At 40.1% G+C, this 23,241-nt stretch overlaps 1 protein-coding gene across 5 annotated transcripts in view; it reads left to right on the top strand.

Moving 5' to 3' along the window:
• Positions 1–23,241, top strand: part of PRDM1 (PR/SET domain 1) — a 137,847-nt gene that overhangs the window by 91,077 nt on the left and 23,529 nt on the right. For 4 of the 5 annotated variants that reach the window (XM_075923947.2, XM_006118470.5, XM_006118460.5 and 1 more), the window contains one exon: positions 17,480–17,728. In XM_075923947.2, coding sequence (XP_075780062.1) covers positions 17,546–17,728 — 183 coding nt within the window. In that variant the 5' untranslated portion in view covers positions 17,480–17,545. Of the gene's footprint in view, positions 1–15,278; positions 15,964–17,479; positions 17,729–23,241 lie in introns of those variants that run through there. The other variant, XM_006118462.5, reaches the window with a different exon arrangement.

The raw sequence follows: 23,241 nt of genomic DNA on the forward strand, positions 1-23,241 counted from the left end.
CTACGAGGAAGGAGCCTTTTTGTGAAAGAGCACTTTCGCAAAAAGGCGTGTGTGGACGGGGAAGAGAGAGTTCTTTCAGAAGAAGAGGAAAGAGGAAAAAGCACAGGTGCCCTGGTGGCCATACCGTCCATAGTAATCACAGCTTACATGCGAGAGAGCATCCATTCAGTCTGCATGCTCTCTTTTGAAAAAAGCAGATCACTTTTTCAATGCACTTTTGCTGTGTGGACGTTGTCTAGATTTGGAAGGTGTTAATTAGCACATAAACACTCTATGACCAGTTTAACAAACAGTTCACTTGTCTGCACTAGATTGTTATCATGTGTGTGAGCTAATAGCTTCCAAATCCTAACCTAAGACTTGACAGCCCATTTACTTAACTGAAGCCAGGTCTACATAACATGAGAAAGTCAATTTAAGATATGTAACGTCAGCCACGAGAATAGTGTAGCTGGAGTTGATATACCTTAAGTCAAATTTCTTCAGCATCCCCTTGTGGGATTCTGAGGGGAAAAACTCTCCCATTGACTTTCCTGACTCCTCGTGACCCCGTGGAGTACTGGGTCAATGAGGGCATCAGCAGTTGATTTAGTGTATCTTTACTAGACTCACTAAATCGAACCTTGGAAGATCAATCCCTGGAGCATTGATCTCAGAGTAAGTGTACACCTGGCCTGAGAGTGCTGAATTTTGAGATCTCACATGATTTGCCCTTAATGCTGCTACATGCCTTGTCCAAAAAGACAGAAGCTTGTTGGTTAACCAAGGATGGAGAGCCATCCTCTAACATTGCTGGTTTGTGATAAGTTGATGGCTTTTCATTGGCATCAGAAAGCAACAGACAGCTAATGGAGGGTACAAAGTAGTGGTGCTCTATGACTAACCTAGAGGAGGTGGGTGAGCATGGCTCTAACTAGAGAAGGTTAGAGTGTGTGACACTCATGTGGGAGTGTAAAGGCAAGAACCAACAAATACTGATTTGACGTAAGAGGAGGCACATTTATTGTAGTGATAGGCAGTATAATATAGGAAATATTTAGCTATAGATTAATTAAAGAGTAAATTATGACTTGATTAAAGGGGCGTGTGCCTGTTTGAGGTTGGATAGGTAAGAAAGAAAGATTAAGTGAGAGGTGGGTCTTCAGCCAAAGAAAACCAAAGAATTCAGATTTGGGAAAACACCTAGGCTGTGTCTAGACTGGTAAGTTTTTCTGCAAAATCATCTGCTTTTGCGGAAAAACTTGCCAGCTGTTTACACTAGCCGTTTGAATTTCCGCAAGAACACTGACGATCTCATGTAAGATCGTCAGTGTTCTTGCAGAAATACCGTGCTGCTCCAGTTCAGGCAAAAGCCCTCTTGCGCAAATCATTTGCGCAAGAGGTCTAGTGTAAACAGCACAGTAGTGTTTTCCGCAAAAGAGCCCCGATCGCGAAAATGGTGATCAGGGCTTTTTTGCGGAAAACCACGTCTAGATTGGCCACGGACGCTTTTCCGCAAAAAATGCTTTTGCGGAAAAGCATCCTACCAATCTAGACGTGCTTTTCTGAAAATGCTTTTAATGGAAAACTTTTCCGTTAAAAGCATTTTCGGAAAATCATGCCAGTGTAGACGTAGCCCTACAGTTTGAGCTTTATTATGCTAAGACTTAATGCCTTGTTTTCACCATTGCCCTGCCTGTCTGCAATTGCTAAAATAGGAGAAGCATATTCATTAAAAAAAATAATCACCGAGTTGGGTCAGAACTTTCCTCTTGGGAGGCACTTGCAGATCATCTTACTGTTTTTGTTTGCATTTGTGGTGCTGCTTACATATCTATACATCTACTTCAAGAGTCAAACAAGTTATGTTAATACAAAATAAATGAGAACAGAGATGTGTTGGGGGCCAATTTAATATTTTCCCACACAGATTTCTAGTAATGCTTTGAAGGGAACTTTCTGCATGTAAAGACTTGTCTACCTGGAATATACGGCCTGTTTTGTGTACAGATTAGACTGAAATGTATTGTAGAAAGGAAGTGGACATCTTGGCTCCATCTACACGGCATCATTTTTGCGGAAGAGGAAATGTAGATGAAGTGCTCATTAGCATTTTTTGCACTCTCATTTGCATATTCTCTTCCAATCCTCCTTGCAGAAGAGGTTTTTGCAGAAAAAAATGCAGAGTAGATGGGGCCATTTTGCGCAAAAAAACCCTTTTATGCAAGGATATTGCATAAAATCTAGGATATTGAAGTGGAACTATAGAAAGAACAGCAGCCTGACTAAACTAGATTTGTGTATATCTGAGTCTTTATATCTGATCTGTATATTAAGATCATAATATCATTCACATAAAAAAGAAAATTATGTGTGGTGGTAGGAAAATAATCTGAATCATTCTATCTTGTAGATAGAAATTTTAGCATCACCTATTATTAAGACTGCCCAGAACGTCCCATTGTAAGACTCTGCTTTCAGCTGTTTATAACTTTGTTCATTTTTAACCATGTGCTTGGAAAGTTTCCATGCTGGGAGTCTGCCTCATGGTGATGGGATTGTGGAGGGAATATTTCAGCCAAATCAACTCGGTCATATCTGAGAGCAAAGCTAAAGATAAGCACAATGTATTCATGCTTTGGAGGAGGTAGTTGACAGGTGGCCTTTGTGTTCAGGATGTGCCCTTTGACATCTTCCTGAAAATCCACCCAAATTTGGCCAAGTGATAAGCCTTTGGGAAACTGCAGATCGCTCATGCCCACTGCCAACTTCTTAAATTTTCGCAGCTAAATTCCTCAAAGTCTGTCTACACCAGATATGTTCCAGTGCAGATCTGACCAGGACTTTCCCTGAAATTGCAGCATGTTGAGTCTGGATCTGGGCACCTGAACAGAGAGCCAGGTGACTGTCTTGTCCGGTCAGTGACCCCCCACTAGGCTCTGGCCATGTAGAGAAGGAGAAAGCTGCCTAATTCAAATGAAGAAGGGAATAGAGCCAGATCTGAATATGGGGAACTAGGAAGAATACATTGGGACAAGGAGCCAGGGAGTTGGAGAGGTGGAAGTGGATCTAGAGACTGACAAGCTCAGAGAGTGACCTAGGAGCTGGGAAGAGACATGAGTTTGGGTGGGAAAGGAAACTAAGACTGGGATCCAGGAGGGAGAATGGCAATTGGCTGGGCAAGGAGACTGAATCTAGAAGCTGGGGAGGGAGCACTGAAAGCCAGTTATTTTGGGGAGAGAGAGTGAGACAGTGTGAGGCGCCAGGAGAAACATGGACTGGTTGGGCAAGGAGACTGAAAACCAATGCAGCAGGGGAAAGGAGCTGAGGGAGACAAAACTGACAAGGGCTAGGAGGTGAGGGGAAGGAACCACTACAACTGTAGAGGAAGGTTGAGATTGGGAGTTCAGAGGATGCTGAAAATGAATGGGAAGGTCAGCTGGAGGTCAGCATGGGGTAGAGAAACATACTAGATGAGGAGCCTGGGGGAGGAGAGGGGAGGACTTGGGAGTGACTGAGCAAGGAGACAGGGGACAAGGAGCTTTTAGGTGAGGAAGAGGAAACTGGGAATGGGGTCTGATTTGTAGAAGTGCAAAGCGCTCACAGCTGCTAATGAAGACTGTGGGGGTTGTTCACTGAATATATGGAGTGTTAGAAATATGTAAGTACTCTTACAAAATCAAGTTTCTGCCATCTCCATTTGGGCACCCAAAGTTAATACTTTTGACCTTAATCTCTGTGTCACTGCTCAGTTATTAGTTAATAATATTCTCTCATTTTACAGGGTTATTGTGAAAATAAATTCCTTGATGTTTGTGATGCATTCAACCACTGTATAGTGATAGATGTTATAGAAAAGCCCAGAATTAAACTTATAATTCTGTCTTCATAGCATGGTTAAAATAGTGTACAGTAAATAAGGCCTAGTGCAGCACATTGAACAACACAGAGAATACAAAATACTGAAGAGCTGCTGACTAACTGAGCACTCTCATATACATATATGCATAGAATTAAGGGTACACATGCAGCTGTATATATGGCATTTCCTAACTTCAGAGTGCCTAGCAACCATAATAATGTCCTTTTAATTCAGCTTTGTATGTGATCTTATACAGGCAGTCCCCGGGTTACGTGGTTCTGACTTACGTCAGATCCCTACTTAAGAACAGGGTGAGGGAACCCCAAACTAGCTGCGCCCCCAGCAGACCAGGGAGACGCGGAGCAAAGCCACAGAGGACGCGGGCAGCTGTCCCGCGGCGCGTCTGGGCGGTCTCGCCGCCCCGTCCTCCGCGGCAAGAAAAGCCTGGTCTGCTGGGGGGGGAGGGGCCAGCTAGTGCGCTCCCCCCCAGCAGACCAGGCTTTTCTCACCGCTGGTCAGTTTCAGCAGCGGCTGAATCAGGACGCCTGGGTTAGAGCAGCTGGGGGGCTGCCGGGTTGGTCCCACAGCGCCGAGGTACAGCGCTGTGGGGACCTACCCGGCAGCGCCCCAGCTGCTCTGTCCCAGGCGTCTAGATTCAGCCGCTGTTAAAACTGATCAGCGGCTGATTCCAGGAAGCCCGGGGAAGAGCAGCTCTGCCTCAGGCTGCCTGTAGTCAGCCGCTGGTCAGTTTCAGCAGCGGCTGACTTGGGGACACCTGGGGCAGAGCAGCTGGGGTGCTGCCGGGTTGGTCCCGTAGCGCCAAGGAGCGGCGCTGCGGGACCAACCCAGCAGCACTCCAGCTGCTCTGCCCCAGGCGTGTCCGATTCAGTTGCTGCTGGTCAGTTTCAACAGCGGCTGAATCTGGACGCCTGGGACGGAGCAGCTGGGGCGCTGCTGGGTTGGTCCCCACAGTGCCGCATCTCGGCGCTGCAGGGACCAACCTGGCAGCACCCCAGCTGCTCTACCCCAGGTGTCCCCAAGTCAGCTGCTGCTGAAACTGATCAGCGGCTGATTACAGGAAGCCCGGGGCAAAGCAGGTCTGCCTCGGGCTTCCTGTAGTCAGCCGCTGGTCAGTTTCAGCAGCGGCTGAATCGGGGACACCTGGCGTAAAATATGTACCAGTTCCGACTTACATACAAATTCGACTTAAGAACAAACCTACAGTCCCTATCTTGTACGTAACCCGGGGACTGCCTGTATAACATGGATTTTTATATTTGGCTGTTGTTTTAAAAATCTGATGGCTCGTTACAATTCTTTATATAACATTGACTCTAGGAAAGAAGACGGAAGCAGCAGCACTGCTGGAAGTTGAAACTCCTCTCTGTGTTTGTGCAATGGCCTGTGTTTTGAAACCTTTTGAAATCACACTTGTTGATGACTTTCTGCTCAGAAAAAAATACCTTTGTGCGAATATTGTTATTTCCAAATGGAAATGAAATCAGTGAATTAGAGAAATATGCCTATCTTATAAGCTGTATGGTTTCAGCAGAAAGAAGGGTAATACATCCATTAAGAAAGGACTTTAGCTTTCCATCTGATTAATGTTTTTATCTCTGTTGTTGCTATAATTTAAATAATTGGTGATATGGTTTCTCAAAAGATAGCTACTTCATTCAGTTTATATATATTTGGAGTCTACAACATTCATTCTCTTTATATAAATTTGAAGTTGAGAAAATGTTAGACAAACCACTTACTCAATTCTGGTTTTTCTCTCTCATGAAAGCTCCTTGAGCAGATTACAGTTTTCATAAATTTATTCAAGAAGTTTGACTAAATAACTTTAACAGCAATTCTTTTGGTGTGGTGGGTATATTTGTGAGCAGTATGTTGCATGCATTAAAAATCTGAATTGTGTTGGTTAGTTTTGGTTGGTCACATAGATATGTTGTTTTTGAGCATCACTTCTAGAATTTTGTTTTTAATTCAAATACACATGTTTATCAATTCAAGTTTTGCTCTGGACAAATATTCTCAATGGGCCTGATCCAGAACCCAGAGAAATTAAATGAGGGTTTTTTTCATCAATTTCACTGCGCATTAGGCCAGTCCATATTTGATTTTTTGTGTGACATTCCTTATAGTCAACTCATTCAACTAAGTATTGGTAGAAAGTGAATGGAAAACAGGTGCAAACCCAGCAGAACAATTTTTGAGGCATTAGCTGTCAATGCTGTGCTGTAGTTCAGCAGGTAAGGAAAAGGACAGCTACTCAAACTGGAACCCACATTTTACACCTCCCAATACATTCTTTGGGTTACTGGATAGTCCAATGTAGAAAAAAAAAGAGATGTAGCATATGTTTATTAGTGTACATATTAGCCAAACAAATGTACACTAATACATTAGAGCAAACAATAGCATGAGACAGTTGAGCCAACAAAGGCATTTTTGAACTTTATGTTCAGAGAAGATATTTCTGATTAAAGGTGTTATAGAATAAGACCTATTGCTTATATAAAACAATGGGGGTAATTAGGTGCCAAAAAGGGTATTATGTAATGTTTTAATTTACCTTCATTTAAACCTTCTTGAATATCTTAAAACATTCATGACAATCAGAATTATGAGGCCACTGGGATGAGAGGAGTTTGTTTTGTTAATTGCTCTTGCTAAGCCTAATTACTGCATGGGGTGATGTGAAGGGGAGGGGAAATCTGCTAGCAAGAGGAAATTCTAAAGTCCTAGGAGCTGTTTCAGGGAGGGCTAGATGAGAATGCATGTGTGAGAGTGAGAGCACGGGTGTGGTGTGTATGTAGGTGTGCATGTGAGTGAGTGACAGACATTCCATAGGGACTAAAATCCAGGGATGCATGAACTGAAGGCTGGGAACCGGTTCCAGGTAGATATGGAGGTACAGCTGAACAAGGAAATGTGCTGTAGTATCTATGCATTAACTAATATCATGTAGCATTATGACTACCTATTTTAATGTTAGTTTCTTAGTTTCATGATTAGTTTCGTGTTCAAAAGGCCTGTTAAATGATGTGCTGTAATATTAACTCTTGGTATTACTGAGTTGTTGGGGTTAGTTTGATTTATAGGCAGCTTATTGATCTATATTTCCTTTTACCATTTTTCCATACCACTCTTATTGTAGCAAAGAAATACTTCACTAAATAACTGTAATAGTTTAGAATGATTTATAACAAAAAGCTGATAGCGTTTGGCATTGTATTGATTAGTTTAAATGTCATGTATGTTAGAGGAGTTCTGAAGTATGCTTGAGTAGTATTGTGGGACTACTTCTTCTCCCAGGACCTTCTGGGTAAAAGCAATGCATCTGACAAGGCAATCCCAATAAGTAAAACTATAAGTAAACTATTATATAACAATTATATGTTCTTCTTAGGATATGTTTACCATACTTGTTTGCTGCCGGGCGGCATTATTGGGTGGAGGGAGGAGACTAGAATAGCAGAGGAGTCACACTCTTGTTTTGTTTAATTATAATGTATGCCTTTAATAATCTTTTTTAGTGACATGAATTAAATAGTATTATAAGAATACAGGAGGAGAAAATGCTACTGTCGTAGCTATGACAGTTGAGTGGTTGGGTGCCTATGATAGGTTTAGAACTCAGAGGGTTTTCTTTGCTTGCTGGAGATACAGCTGGGCAAATGTGTTTACTTTTTCCTTAGTATTTATACTAGTTAATGTGTTGCATCAGATAAATCTATTTCCAGACTCCATCTTTCAGCTAGCTCCCTTCCCTCCCTGGTTGACAAATGGCTTGTGTTTGACACAGTTTTATCAGTTGAGCCCCTGCTGGGTGCCGCATGCCTGCCTGTTTATACTTTATCATGAAAAGTGAATTATCTGCAATATTTTTTTACCACTCTAACTAGCAGTTAGCCGGCCCCTAGTGTAAGTACTGATTTAGACTTCATAAGAAGAATCGGTCTTTCTTGGCAAAACCCAACTGTGATTGCATATGGCAACAAAAGATTGAAAGCTTTCTGGATTGCAATCTGCTTGTCCCACTTTTTGGGGCGGGGGAAGGGAAGTATTTTGTTTTTGGTTACAGCTTCATATGCTACAATGAAAAACTGAGAGGACATGTGCAATAATCTAAACTGCAATCTCAAAGGCTTTGTGTTTGTTTAGGATTACATAAATTACGTTGTGGGGGCCTCTGGTATGTTTTGAACTAGGTATAAGATTACAAGCAAAAGGGAAAGCATCAGAATCTTAAAAGCAGAAGTTGCCTAGGAAGAGCTGCCAGGAGAGGGACTCTCCTGACTTTTTTCAAGTGGGCTCCAAATGCTTTAGGAATGAATGAATGAATATTAATCGAGTAGCTGTTTCCTGCAATCAGCTGATGCAGTCCACACACTCTAGTTATTATTTTAAAAGACAACCTGGACTCCAGTTTTAACACTTATGAATACAAGGACGATAAGCTAATGTAAAACAGACAGAGACCTCTGAGGTGGGGAGGAGGGCAGCTTCTAAGAGTTCTGGAATTTAGTGTTATATTTTTACATACAGAGTGTGGAAATCTCTCGCATGAGGCAATTTGTGAAGAGAAAGGATCTGCTAAACATACTTTTACCAGAAGAAATTGTCGTGGGACAGAAACCAGCTCTGTGTGGGTGGGTGAAAGGTCATTATCAAAATGATTTTTAAGGGACGCTAACTTCAGCATTCTAAAGACAGAATATCACCAACCCCGAGTGTTCATTAACCATGTCAGGGCCTAAAAGAACTCATGATATTGGCTGACAACTTACAAGAATTGATTTTGTTCTGTTTTGTTTTTATGTGGGGTCTTTCAGCATGCCTCTTTGAGTCATTAGCGTTCACCTTTTTAAATGTTTCTCTGCCACAGGAGGGTTAAAAGCATACTTTTAAAGAATGTCTGAGTCTCATGTAATAACATAACATGGCACTTTTAAGAAAAACACCAAATATCACAAGAAGCATGGTTAAATTGTGAAAGCTGGCAACTCTCCATTCTGATCACGTAGTTTGACCTCCTGCTGAATGCAGGCCATAGAGTTTACCAGTCATTCCTGCATCTAGCCCAACAAGAGCATCTTTTCTTTTCTTTTCTTTTCTTTTCTTTTCTTTTCTTTTCTTTTCTTTTCTTTTCTTTTCTTTTCTTTTCTTTTCTTTTCAACTTGGACAAGGGTTGTGCTATTTATTATTTTGGAAGAAAAGAGTAATTTAGGCAAGCTATTGAGTCTGATCATGACAAAAAATAAGCCACATAGTAGACACAAAGAGCATCTCTGAAGCCCGTATAAGTACCTACAAGTTTGGCAGCTAGGCTTGATATGAATTGTCAGTGTGCGTCTGCTCCGCTTGTTGAGCCTAATGAAAAGTACAGTTTAATCACGGGTGTGCCAAATTGAGCATGATTAGCTGTTATTGCAGATTAGTGCATTGTCTGAATCACCAGAATTATTGATCTAGGTGCTGTGTTCTGATGAATTCCTTGCCCTCTACACTAACCTCCTCAGTGTTTAGAGGAGGGGAAGCAGAGGAGGAGGAGAAGGAAAGAGGACCAGATGGGAAGAAAACAGGTCCTGAAAAGACCACATAGGAACTAGGTCAGGTACTGTGGAGATTAAAGAAGCATGCTTCATCCCTGTGCACAGGAGGCAGGGACAAGTAGCATACAATTACGGGGAATTAGAACAGCAACAAGTAGTGCAGATTTATCGGCTTTAATTGTCTATTGTCAGGACAGAGCCCTTCTTGTGGATCAGGCCACAGCCAATGCCTTAATACCTCTAATGGACTATCTATTGTGGGATTATCTCTCCTAAGGACAATGGTTTTCTTTAAAACTAGTTGTTGTTTTAAAAAAATAGGTACAGCCCTTGGTTTTTCTCTTTGATTTGTTGCATTCTGCAGGAAGTAGCTGTGTTGCTGTTCTGACAGCAGCAGTATTCCTTAGGGGAACTGAGAGATACCTATTGAACATTAACCCCATTGCTCCACCTACTCTGAAGAGTCCCATCAGGAAACAATAGCCTGTTGATAAAGAGCAGATAAGCAAGGACACATGGCTTAAGAGTCTCTCTGCTCTCTCTATTCTAAAAGCTTTCCTGGGTTTTGCAAAGTAAACATTACAACATTTAAAGAAGGATAAGGTGTCAACTATTTAATGGGGTTGTGTTTAACAGCAGACACATTCTTCTTCCCTTCCCACCCTGCACATGTCAAGTACACAAGAATGAAAAGACTGTCACTGTTGGATATGAAGAGGTAACAGTGAATAGCAAGTGTTTTTTCAGAGCCATTGTTGCCCTTCTATTTTAAGCATATAGTTGCAACTCAGACCCCTTTGGTCATAAAAAGCTTTACCATTTATTTCTAATTTACTGTCTTTATGGTGTGTATCTTTTGTTTAGTTAGTCTGTTGTGAAACACCCTCTGTGGACACGATCCTCAGCTGGTATAAATTAGCATAATCCCATGTACTGTAAAAATGGATATGAGTTTTTCTCTAATGTGCTAGTGCCTAAGCACTAGCTTAGATAAAAGCAAAAAATGGCCAGGAAGAAAAGTAGGGTCTACCACATTGTGGTTCACAAGTCACTGTTACTTACGTAGTGGGAGCCTGAAAAAAATCATAAAATTAGGAAAAAATCCTTGCTGGGTTCTGCACATGCCTTATACTTACTTTCCCATGACAGTCATCCCCACGATATGTGCTCTGTCTGAGTAGATCCCATATGTATGCTGCCTCTTCTAGATAAATCTTCCCTCTCTTTTCTTCCTCTTCCTCCTATTTCCCTCTCCTTACTCTAAAAGAGAAGTAACATGGCAAGGTCTCTCCTGAGATTTCTTCCTAATTTGCACAAAGGAAAACCAGAGAGATAGCCTCTTCCAACCCATCCTTTTGCCCATCCACTTCACCCATACCAAATAGACCAGTGATGCAACCTGTGACCCACAAAACATTTTGTTTACCACTGCCGACATGCAGGGTTGCCAGATTCCACTAAAACAAGGGCACACGAAGTGAGGTGCATGCTGATTGCTCACGATGCCAACTGTGAGAGCCATGCACTCATTCTGCATCCAATCAAAGGCCTGCTACAGTTCAGTCAGCACACCCCACAAATTCTAAGTATGCAAGTGCAGGTAGCAAAACTACCATGTCCCAGAAAGGTAGCTTGATTACAACAATCTTTCAGCCCACTGAAATAAAGGGCAGTCACTATACATGTCCACTAACTAGCTTAGGTTGCCCATCACTCAGACTCAAAATGGGGGAGAGATGCCTTTCACAGCTAATTCTTTTGCTGTCCACAAGAAAGGAGATGTACAAAGTTAGCCCCATTCAGTGTGATCTCTTTCCCCCATTGAAGGTCTCTGAGGCATTGATTCTAGATTCTTTCTACTTCAGGAGAGGGACCTTTTCCCATTAGTGACTGATGTGGGTTGTTTTGACTTGATCCTAAGTCATCAGAACAATAATTGATTTTAATAAAGCCCAAGTGAGAACAAAAATAATAAAATATTTTAATTTGATTTTAAAGGTTTAAAAAAAAAACAGGTGGCAGAACATAAAGAGAATGATTCAGTCTTGCACTAAGCTATTAGTGACTGCATACCCAGTGGTGCTATTCTTGCTATTGCACAGGAGAGTCAGAAATAAAGGAAAGGAATTTGGAAGCTTTACAAGGTAATGATCAAGGTGCTCTGTAATTAAAGGCCATCCCTGAAAGCTGTATATATTAATTCAAAAGCCTCCCAGCTACAATACACACCACCCTAAACTTCCTTGCAAAAACACTCCGGCTAGGTCTACACTGGCCCCTTTTCCGGAAGGGGCGTGTAAATTTCACCAGTCGTCGTAGGGAAATCCGCGGGGGATTTAAATATCTCCCGCGGCATTTAAATAAAAATGTCCGCCGCTTTTTTCCGGCTTTTAAAAAAGTCGGAAAAGAGCGTCTACACTGGCCCCGATCCTCCGGAAAAAGTGCCCTTTTCCGGAGGGTCTTATTCCTACTTCAAAGTCTATGAAGTAGGAATAAGACCCTCCGGAAAAGGGCACTTTTTCCGGAGGTTCGGGGCCAGTGTAGACGCTCTTTTCCGGCTTTTTTAAAAGCCGGAAAAAAACGGCGGACATTTTTATTTAAATGCCGCGGGGGATATTTAAATCCCCCGCGGATTTCCCTACGACGACTGGTGAAATTTACACGCCCCTTCCGGAAAAGGGGCCAGTGTAGACGTAGCCTCCATGTAGATTAATTTCTCTCCTTCTAAGCAACATCACTCTGAAATAGTCCAGGATCATATCTGAAGCCTGCAAGAGCACGTCTGCACAGTAGGGCTAAAGCCAAAATAAGCTACACAACTTGAGCTATGTCAATTGCATCGAAATAGCTTATTCAGCTTTTGGCACTGTCTACACAGCAGGAAGTCAGAGAAAGGGCACTCTTCCTCAGACTTTCCTTACTCGTAAAATGAGTGTTACAGGAGTCTGAGTAAGAAGTCCTCCAGCTCAACATTATTTTGACATGTCGAAATAATTGCTTGTAGTGTAGATATGGACTATGTTATTTCGGAATAATGTCATTTATTCCAAAATAACACTGCTATGTACACATATCCTAAGTGTGCTTCTGCAAGGTCGTGAAAGCATGCAGTGAGCACAAGCTTTTAATATTAACAATTTCACATTTCACTTATCACTCTTTTCTTTGAATCACCTTCTGATGAGGTTTTTCAGAAATGCAGGCAAAACTGAGTGGACCTGAGGGGAACAGCAACTTGAAAACAGGAAAAGTCCTTCTTTGGGCCTGACTTCTAAAGCAATTTATAGGAAAGAAATATGTAGTGATCCAAAGACCCCAATTATTTTAATCAGGGTCATGACCACAGTTGGTCCCCAAATGTGTACGGGTGTGAAGATGTCTACATACAGGAAGTGGGTCTGGTTGTTACTACTGATGTGGTCAATCTGCCCCTGAGCTTGTTTGAGTAAGGAAGGGGGAAGATGTAAAAATGAGACTGTGCTTTATTTAATCTCTTGTGGGCATTTTTATCTCCCCTACAACTTTCTAGAGAAGTTACTCTATTGCAGCCAGTGTCTCAAGACTCATTCTCCCCACCCTACTTCTTTCCTCTACACTAACTCAGACTCACAGGCATAGAGAAAATAATGCAGCAGCTGAAGCTGAGTATCATCAGTTTGTTGTTGAGCTGAAGTGGTGATAGCATCAAAGGAAATGGATGGGGATTTCTGAGATCAGAGCTGTTAGGGCCATTCATGATTTGTTGCCAGGCTGAGAGCTGCTGCAAGATATATCTGCCTGAGAAATGCTGATTAATAAGGTAATTGAGGTTTTCTATGAGCGAGAAGGAAAAAATGAAAATATGACTAAAAATGTTCTTTTTGAAATGAACAACATTTTGAGATTGCAAATTCCAGACAATAGCAGCAGCTACTGCTATGAACGATTTCTATACAAAAGCAGCAAACTGCCAGTCGAGTAAGACGTCTTTTATGTGTCTCTGTAGGGAGGAAGGTCAGAAGGTCAGTGTCTATTTTCTTTTCATGGTAAAGTTTCTTCATGCTTGTTACTTTAATACAGAATATTTACTGTTCGTCTTAATGTCCATCTCTGCTTTCCTTAACATGAGAATCTTATTTAGTTTATTCTCGATCATTAGAACAAGACCTACATGAAAGTGAAATCCCATATCCTAAACTACTGTAGTTCTGCTCTCAGGCTCTGCTAAAACACCTGGAGCTAATTTCAGGGTTGCCTTGCTGAGTGTCACAAAACTATTTGAAGTGTGTATGCTCTATAAATTCCAGCCTACTCCATCATCTCTGAAGAAGGATTAAAACTGAATTGGATTGGTGGCATCCTCCTATCAGCCAAATAAATATTTGATTTGATTCAGTCTCTCTTCTTCCTCACAGAAAAAGTACCTCATTTCCATGAGTTAGACTTACCTGTCCCCACTTTTCTTTTACTTTACTTTGATCTGCCATTGAATTGTGTGTTGGTTACCTCAGAATACACAAGGTGGTTTTTTTATTCAGATAAGGAAGTGAAAACACTGAAACATCTGCATCTCAGAGTGAGACTATTTTGTGTGCATGTGTGTGCATGTGTGTGCAAAAGAACCACTTCAGTATGACTACATTGTTTTTCAGCCCTGTGTGGTGTGACTCAGCACTAGTTAATTAACCCAATCAAATAGGCCAGATTTCTCTTCTTCCTATTTCAGAGCTGTTCTAGACCTCATTTTGGATGTGCCTTGGTTTTACCCTGTATAGCCAATTACATTTATACCCATCAACATCAGTGCCCTTGCCACTTCTCTTGTGGAATTACACACTGGGAGCAGTTAAGCCAGGACACTCACACGCGGCAACTGCCCTACTTACATCCAGTGGCATGAGCCTTTCTGCATTAGAACATGCGGAAGGTCTTTACACAGATATACTATTCTCAGCATTGCAAAACCTAGAGAGGCAAATAATCCTTTCCACCCTTATTTTTATCAGCAGAAGTGGGGGCTAGTGGGGTGGGGTGAGAGGGAGGTGTGAACACCTTTGAAGAGTGCTAGTCATCTGATTTCACAACATTGTATTTTTCTGAAAAGAAATATGAAACATCTGCCTAGGCCAAAACATATAAACATGTGTTGGGAGGAGGGAGTAATGCTTGCTGCATCCTTAGTAAGAGGAAAGAAATTATAAATATGTCTGCAGAAGTGAGGCAAGAAGGAAAAGTAGGAGACTTGCCCTTCAGCCAGCCAAGTTGTGTTTGTAAGAGGATGGCTGTCTATAAATGGAATTGTGCATCATTGTTTCTCCATTCTGGAGGATTCCTCACTGAAGAGACAGGACCACTTGAAGGAAGTAAGGCATCTGGTTGTTTTGTAATGAGAAACAGGAATGCTCTTAATAATAAACAAACAGGACATTGTATGCCATCATCACAGGATGTCCTTCCTTCTGCCACACACTGACTTGGAGAGAAGGAAAAAATTGACAAGGGCTCTCCGGGCCCACTAATTACAATACCAATCCTTCTTCCACTAGCAGCACATTCTAAAGTGATCAGTTGAATATTGTCTAATACGAATTTAGGTCTGAGGGCTTTTTTTAGTATGTTGTACTTAAAAGTTGGTGAATGCCTTTTTAATATGTCTTGTTTTGCATGTATGTAGGTATGTAATAATCTTCCCCATTTATTATTTAAAATTATGTGTTTTTTCTAACTTCCTTACTAAATATCAATGTAAAGAGGTTTAAACATGGAATTAACTTATAGCCCTTGATTTTTGCAAGAAATAATTTAAATTCTGAGGCTCCTGAATTGTTTTCAAATAGAATACCACAGTTGTTTAGATGTATTTGTTAGAAGCTTTAAATTATATGTTTATATTCTATAACCTGGAATGGACTTTTCAATTGCTGGTTTAATGATATCTCTTTTAAATTAAGCTAGAGGGGGAAATGAGCTGTGTCTTTTAGACCTCACAATTCAAAATAATGGAATAATGAATGGATTTCTAGTAGAAATTAGATGACAGAGGCAAAGCCATAGTAATATTGAAGTCATATGTCTCCTTCATGTAGAAGTAAGGCTGGCTCTAAGGGACTGCTAATATCCCTATGCAGAAAGAGGAAAAACCTCAGTGAAATGTCAGAAAGAAAAAAAATTCCCCTTGGTTGGATCAGAGTTTCATTGGTTCTTCTCCGTATGAGTTACAGGTATAGCCCCACCCCCTGCTTTTGGCAGCCGTGACTGTGAGTAAATCAAATGAGTGGCTAATAGGAAATCTGAAACAGGGAGGGGAAAGGAACAGGCTGTTTAGTTTACACACAGACTGAAAGTATTGTAACACTCAGCCCTCCAGTGTTTCTGAGAGGCAAAAGCAGTAAGTGCAGCAGCACCTGTTTGACAGAAAAAGAGAGAGAGGCACAAGCAAAAGGAGTTAACTCTCTAGGTGTGAGTCAGTCTTACTCTAACATACCAAGTGGAAGGAAGAAGAAATGTTTACTGGGTAGATATGAGCGAGACTTATCTTAAACGTGGAGCTTCTGTTTGGAAACATTTGTGGACTCTACCTTGGTAAGGAACTTGATTCCTTTTTTCTCCCCTGAATCTGTTACGGTCTTTTTAGTGCTGTGTTAATATAATATTAAGCTAAATAATTAGACTAAATAGCAAATGTTTCTTGTTAAAACTGTTCTGTGTTCAGATTTGGAAGACCTCAGCATTAACCCTTTCACTTCTAGACGTCAGTTCACTGGAGTTTCAGTATTAGTCTTTATTTTCATCTTGATAGTCAGTCAGTAAATATTTAGCTGATGATTTGATTTGACTTTAAATTAAACCAAAATTTAAAGAAATGATTTCTTTAAAGCTATTAGGAGGCTGTTGTGATGAAAAATAAATGGGATAAATTTTATGTAGAACATTTTATGAAGTGTATCTACATTGTCCAGAAAGTCTTGGTGTGGTTACTGGCTGTTTGATTTTAACTAGGAGTCAGAGACTGACGGGTACATTTTTTATCCTTGCCCTCCCGCAAAATGGGTCTTTTAATTTTGTAGTCTATTTTTAATGTTTTGGTTGGGAGAAGGAGATGGAGGAAATTCCACAATGGTTGGATATTTCTAAAGGGAAAATGAGTTTTCGATTCTTTATTTGAAACCATTTACAACTACCAGCTTGAACAGGGACATTCTTTAGTTCTCCATATCATTCAGAAAGATGATATTGTAATGCCTGACAATTTGATACTCTTTCTGTCCTAAATAGACATAGGCAATCAAGGATTTGATGGAATTGTTTCATGACGATTCTTTTTAGTACCATTAGCTGTTTAATTCTGTGAGATGTCATCAAGACAAAGAAACAGAAGGACTTTTTTGTTGTTTTTGTTTTTGGTCCAAGCGAATGTGTTCCAGTGACTTGTGAAAAGCTGTTGCCGCAACGCTGTTGGCAGGATGTTGGCTTTTTCAGCCTTCCATGTCAAAGGATATCAGGACGTCAGAAGGGGGCCAGGTTGTTTTGAGAGTTGTTTGTGTGTTGGAAGCCGGTGGGAAAGTTCAGGCTTCCCCATTTGGGAAAGGCAAGGCAGGGTTCCGCTCTTCCAACATGCGCTTTCCTTTTTTAGCTTCACTCAGACGCAGACAGCAGCTCCTTCCTCTTCCTCTCCTTGTTTGTGACACTTTTTCCAAGGCAGCTTTTCCACAGCCACTGAGTGGTCTCACAGCCATGACCCCAGATTTTCTTGGGCACAGTATTGGCGTTGCAGAACTTCTGCTGTGAGGTATTAAGAAAAGGATCTGTGAAAAGCGATGCAGATAGCTATCTTAGGGATTTTCCTCTATTCTTTTGATCTCATTATTAATTATTATTATTATTATTATTACGAATGTTGGCATTTTAAGACATTGCTTCAGTAAAGGCAACTTCGTTTTATACTGATTTGTTTTTTGGCTATTACTCAACTGTACCAACTATCCTACATAGGCTTTTAAAGTGCCACAGACAGCTGTATTAGTCACACTGTCTCAAAGGAAACCACAGGAACTGAAGGACAATGAGGATTAAAGGGGTTTTTTTTCTTCTTTTCCAGGCTGCCACACAGTGTAGCTCAAACGTTGTGACTTTCTAAACGCCGGTGAAAGGGACAGAGTGGGCAATGAAAATGGACATGGAGGATGCTGACATGACTCTGTGGACAGAGACTGATTTTGAAGAGAAGTGCACGTACATTGTCAACGATCACCCCTGGGACTCCAACGCTGATGGAGGCACCACAACTCAGGCAGAGGCATCCTTGCCAAGGAACTTGACTTTCAAATATGCATCCAACTGCAAAGAGGTAAGCAGGCTTCTGCCAAGGAAGGTTAGAATCTGACAGCCAAATCACAGTGCTCTGGAGAGTGACTCCCTCCTTACACTTCCGCTCTAACACCTTAAAAAATGCCACTGGCATATTAGACAAATCTTTTTAATTCTTTAAGGGATCGTACACACATAATCGATCACTTAACACTTCCATGGCTAAGTCACACGTCCCTAAAATTAGTTCTGTACCAATTAGCAAACAGTTAAATCTTTAGGCAACTGCATAAGCATGTTTAAAGTGGAGGTCGTCCCGGGTGCCAGTTTCTAGACTGCTGTTAGTCAGACTATTCCCTGCCTCTGGCCCAGAGATTAAAGTGCCTGAGTTGTACAATAGCTTTGAAAAGAAAAAAATATATAATTCCTGGAAATTTGTTTAATCGTTTTTTTTTCTTTTGTATGAAATTACTTTATTCTTTTAATGATCTTGCTTTATTTGCAACTTCCTAAATTCTCAAAACTCTGCCCTGCCTATTAATGAAGAGATGGGTGCACTATTGCAAGAGTCACAAAGAAGTGCTTCCCATATCAATATTCCTTAAACTATTGTTTATCTGGGGCAATACCTTTACTTGTAGATAGACATGCAAGTATCCTTATCTCTGGAGTGGGTACATTCTTTGTTGTTGTTTCAGAAGGACAGGGGGGAAGGGGGAGAAGATCCCAGGTGAGCAATTGGTCATGTGTTTACTCCATATACACTAGCTATTATAGCTAGGTGTGATGTTCAACAGGGTAATAATCCTAGGGACAGCCCTTAATTTCTCCTTGTCCTGCAACTTGTGGTAGAGCAGCTAATACCTGTGTTGCTACTATGGCTAAATATACTGACCACGGAACTGAAAAGGGATATGAATTCATTCTTGCCTGACTATCAAAAGTGTCCTACCAAAACAAGTACCATGGAAATCCATTCGCTGGTTTAATCCTGTGTACAGAAATAGGGCCAGATCTTCAGCTGAAGTAAACTGATGCAGCAGAATTCGGCCTTACAGTTCTGACTAGAATGCATTGTTGTTTGGGAGCTGGTCAAGGATAATCATCAAGAGAGAGGGAGAAAGATTATCCTTTAGAAATCTGAGGGGGGAAATGAAGCTTAAAAAAACTTGAAAGGCAAAAAACTAAAATTGCTCCTTGTTTGTGGGATTTTTTAAATATTATTGTGGTTTGGGAGCTGATGCTATAACTCTGTGATGAACGCATTTCCATATTCACTCTGTGTTGCTGACATGAATATGCAGTAAGACAGCTTCTAATATACTAGACAACTAAATAATAACTGTTTGGCCACTCAAATTCTTTATTCTCCTCCCTCAACTTAGTGTGACTGCCACAACACAAGAAGTCTGAGAAATGTTTTCAATTCCTTGTGATATGTAAGAGAAAACCAACATGTAGGAGTCAAGAGTAATTTTCTTACAGCATAGTTCAGCTTATTTAATCAGTCTGAGATCATTATGATTTTTAATATTTTTAAAAGTTGTTGAAAATTTTTTCCAATACCTTCTTCTAAAATGTCCATTTGGGATCCTTTACTAAAAGGAGTCTCAATACAGAACTTTTTTTTTTAAATAAAAAGTTTCCCATTCTGCTTGGCTTCTGCAGAGCAGCACTTACAGAGTAAGAAACAAAAGGAACTTTTGATTTCTCTCACTATATTCCGCGGTTGTGAGCGAAAGAGTCAATCTGATTAGCCCCATATATTAAAGCTACAGCACTACATTTTTAGGCTTGTGATCCACTAGTCACTTGTCAACATAGTTGAAAATTGCTTTGGTCACTTTCCTCACAGTACAGTGTACCTTTATAAATGTGGCTCTAGATATTCCAAATTTATTAAGCAGGGAGATAAAATTGGACTCTCTGTGTGTACGTGTGTGTGCATGTGAACATGGAGCTATGGCTTTTGCAACTGAGTTGTCTTCGCTGTTAATTTTGGGAAATGATTGGATCTTTATTTTAAGGAATGATGTGAGCACTAAGCCAATTTATAGACAAAAACAGAGTTTATGAAATACTGAAACTCACATGATTAAATCTGTATTTTTGTAACCCATGTCCAAAGGGACTAGGCATACTACTGCATTGTATGTGCAGACTTGGGAGGACTGTTGCTTGTTTATTTGGGTTGTTTGGTTAGTTTGTTTGATAGGAAGGTGTTTGTGTTTTGCGAGTTATTTTTTTCTTTTCATGCATCTTATAGCTCTGCTAATTCAGTAACTCCTCCTTAAAGACTTTTATTGAAATGGCGAGAAATTCTATGACACAACATGCTTTTGTTTATTCTTGGACCTTCCCCAGGGATTTTTTTAAGGGCACATTTTTCACTATGAAAGATATGTCAGTATCTTTTAAAAATGAATTGCTTCTGCTCTTAATATTTGGAATTATTAGACATGGAGAGGGCTGTATATTTTCACGTGGCGGCTGTTTTCTCCACTTTCGCAATTAATGAAAAATGTATGAAGGACAAAATGATAATATCATACTTTGCAATATTACATCTTTTTTAAGATGACAAGTTTAAAAAAATCAGGAAATTTCCTTCTGCCTCAATCCTCCTAACCCTACATCGCCGAGCTATTCTTAGTATAAAATATCAGATGTTTGGGACCATCAACATAACATTTATCCTGCTGTTTTTACTGAATCTGGGAAAAGATATATTATGAGGTGTTCTCAGAATTCTTTACCTGTAGCATAAGATCCTCAATGCAGTACTTTCTATAATAAGGGTTACTCTTCAAAGGGATTAGTACTTGATTTTGAGCTGTTTTGACTATGTCCATTATCAACAGCTTTAAATATATTCCTCGCTAACCTCATGAACTTTCCTTTTTCCAACTAATTCACCGAAGCAGTGTTTTATTTCTGTGTTAGATAATTAAGGAAGATATAAGGTGAAAGCATTTCTTCTGACTTCACAACTTAAAAAAAATAATAGCAAACTGCAGGTCTTGGTTCAGCTGTAGTTTTCTTCCCCTTAAATTAATAAAAAATGTGTGCTCATTTCAAAACAAAACAAAATGCACTGAACCACTATTCTGGATTTACACTGAGAAATATTATGAAAATATACTGTCATAAATTAAATCTGGGGTGAAGAAACCATATAGTTTATCAGATTTAGTAAAGAGCATCCCCTTTTCTCACAACTAATATGTGTTATTGATTAGCTCACTGTTACCACCTCAAATAAAGGAATGTACATGCACCTCAATTTTTGTAAAATATCAAACTGGGAATCTAAGGACTACTGTTTTTTGTCTGGGAGCCATAACTTGTCAGGATGTGCTCTGTGACCCAGTCCGCTGACAAAGATGGATACGCTGAAATGGCAGGGAGGTCGGTGTTGTCCATAAAGTATCTAGTGGAATGGCTTCTGTGGGGATAGATGAAGCATGAAAGTGTTGAAGCTTTTCAACTTCTCACTGATGTGTTTATAGAAGGCATACAGCAGCCTGCCCCAGCAGTAATTCATTAGGACCCTGGTCAGTTCCAAGGGTGTTTCCTTCCTGGGTTAGGTGAACACTGTCATTTAAATGGCTTTTGGAACAAATGTGAGTTCAAGCAGAGTATAAAAAAGCAATGCTTTAACATTTACATATAAAGTACCAATCAAAATACAGCAGAGCTTTCTTTGCAGATAATATTGGACAGGACCATCAAAGATGCGGTAGCTTCTTGTTTGCAAGGAGGCAGCTGTTGTCTCTTCTAAATGTTGGCACCTGGTTATCTTAGCACACAAGCATTGTATTCATCCTTTCGCACCCAAAGTGGAGAGAAAGTGTCTTAATTCACTTTCATATTGAAGGAGCATGGCCTATAGCGATCACATAGAAGTAATTTCAAATCATGAGTCTAACATGATAAACTTTTTATTGTAGAAGTATTGTTTTTCTGATAATGGAATTAATGATAAGTGTTGTGGTAGTAATAAGAGATTTGAAGTGGCTATAGCTTTAAAAGAGAGGAAAAAATATGCCAAAAGCTTATTTTGGAAACAGATTTTTGTTCTGTTGCAAAGTTCTAAATTTTAGACCCATAAATTTTTTTTAAAAGTAACATTTTTATTAGTAGTTTATTTGGGAGAGGAGAGCTCATCAGACTGATGTTCCAGAATCCTCACAGTGTCAAAGGAGCACACTTAAGGACACCTTGTGGACGGAAGTTTGAAATGTTTTGCTCTGTCTCTGCTTTTCACAACTAAGGCTCAACTTCCTTTCTACTTGTGATCTAAAGCATTTTTTCTGATTTGTTTACAGTCCTTGGCAACCTTGATTAACAACAAAGTACAGTAACTAAATCCCACCACACTTGGGCTTGGCAAGAGTCTTTTTGATCTTGATTATGGCACAGGACCAGCCTCCTGTCTGGCATAAGATCTTGCTTGTGATTCTGAGTTGACTGTTATGAACATGTAGCATTTGAGCCCTTTGGAGACAGAGTTTACACTATGCATTCTGATCAGAAACAATAGCAATCAAAAACCAGGTGAACAGCTTTAGTCTGAGAGTTTAAAAAAAATGTGTGTATGTGGAATTATCTGATGATAAACCAAATTAATATTTTATATATTAGGACAGAGTCAAACTCTAGATAGTACAGATCAAAAAAGTATCTGCTGTGTCAGAGAAGCCAGTATAGAGAATGTTTCAAGTTGACTAGTTCAAGGAGTAGCGATTTCTAGACATTCTGAGAATGTCATTAGATATTTTAATTAAGATCAAGACATTTTAAAACTGTGGAAGAGCTAAAATGTACTCTACAGTTAAACTGCTAGGATGCTTTACACATTAGCTTTGAACTTTTCTTGAAAGGGCAGATGGATGTAAATGAAGGTAGATGGGGACGATGAGAAAAGAACATCTGCCTTTTTCATCTCTCTATGAGAAATGTATAAGCAGGATAAAAATAAAACTGAGCCACTGAACATGTTTCAACTTGTGGTAAGTGTAGGAAAATTTCTGGAAGTCCCTTTTTCTCTCTTTCTCTGTGTTCAGATGCACAAATCAATGCTGGTGTGTGTGTGTGTGTGTGTGAGCACGCGTGCACGCAAGAAATTTTTAAGACAGTATTTCCATTCTCTGCATAGACACTAATTTACTTCCCATTAGACTATGTGCTTGATTCCTCAGTATTTCTTGTTCATTTCTGTTTCCCATTTCAAATAAAACTTTGCTAAGAGTCAGTTATTTGTCTGCATTTCCAGCCAAATGAATGGTCTTTGGAATTTTTATCCATAGACAATGTGCAACAAAATCTTACTAATTCTCATTGCACTAATATGCAAACCAATAATGCTCTGTCTCTGACACACACACAGACACAAATAAAATAATCATAGCTCCATTTTCCAACAAAGATTTAAGAGCAGAACCTGTGGTTGAGTCTCATGTTACAAGGCATAGTTACTTTTACAAAATACCATGTACAATGTAGAATATTTGCTAGAGCACTATGAAGTACTCCAAGTAACCCTAAATGCTT

Source organism: Pelodiscus sinensis, chromosome 3 (assembly GCF_052426305.1).
Source record: "Pelodiscus sinensis isolate ZL-2025 chromosome 3, ASM5242630v1, whole genome shotgun sequence".
Taxonomy (NCBI): domain Eukaryota; kingdom Metazoa; phylum Chordata; order Testudines; family Trionychidae; genus Pelodiscus; species Pelodiscus sinensis.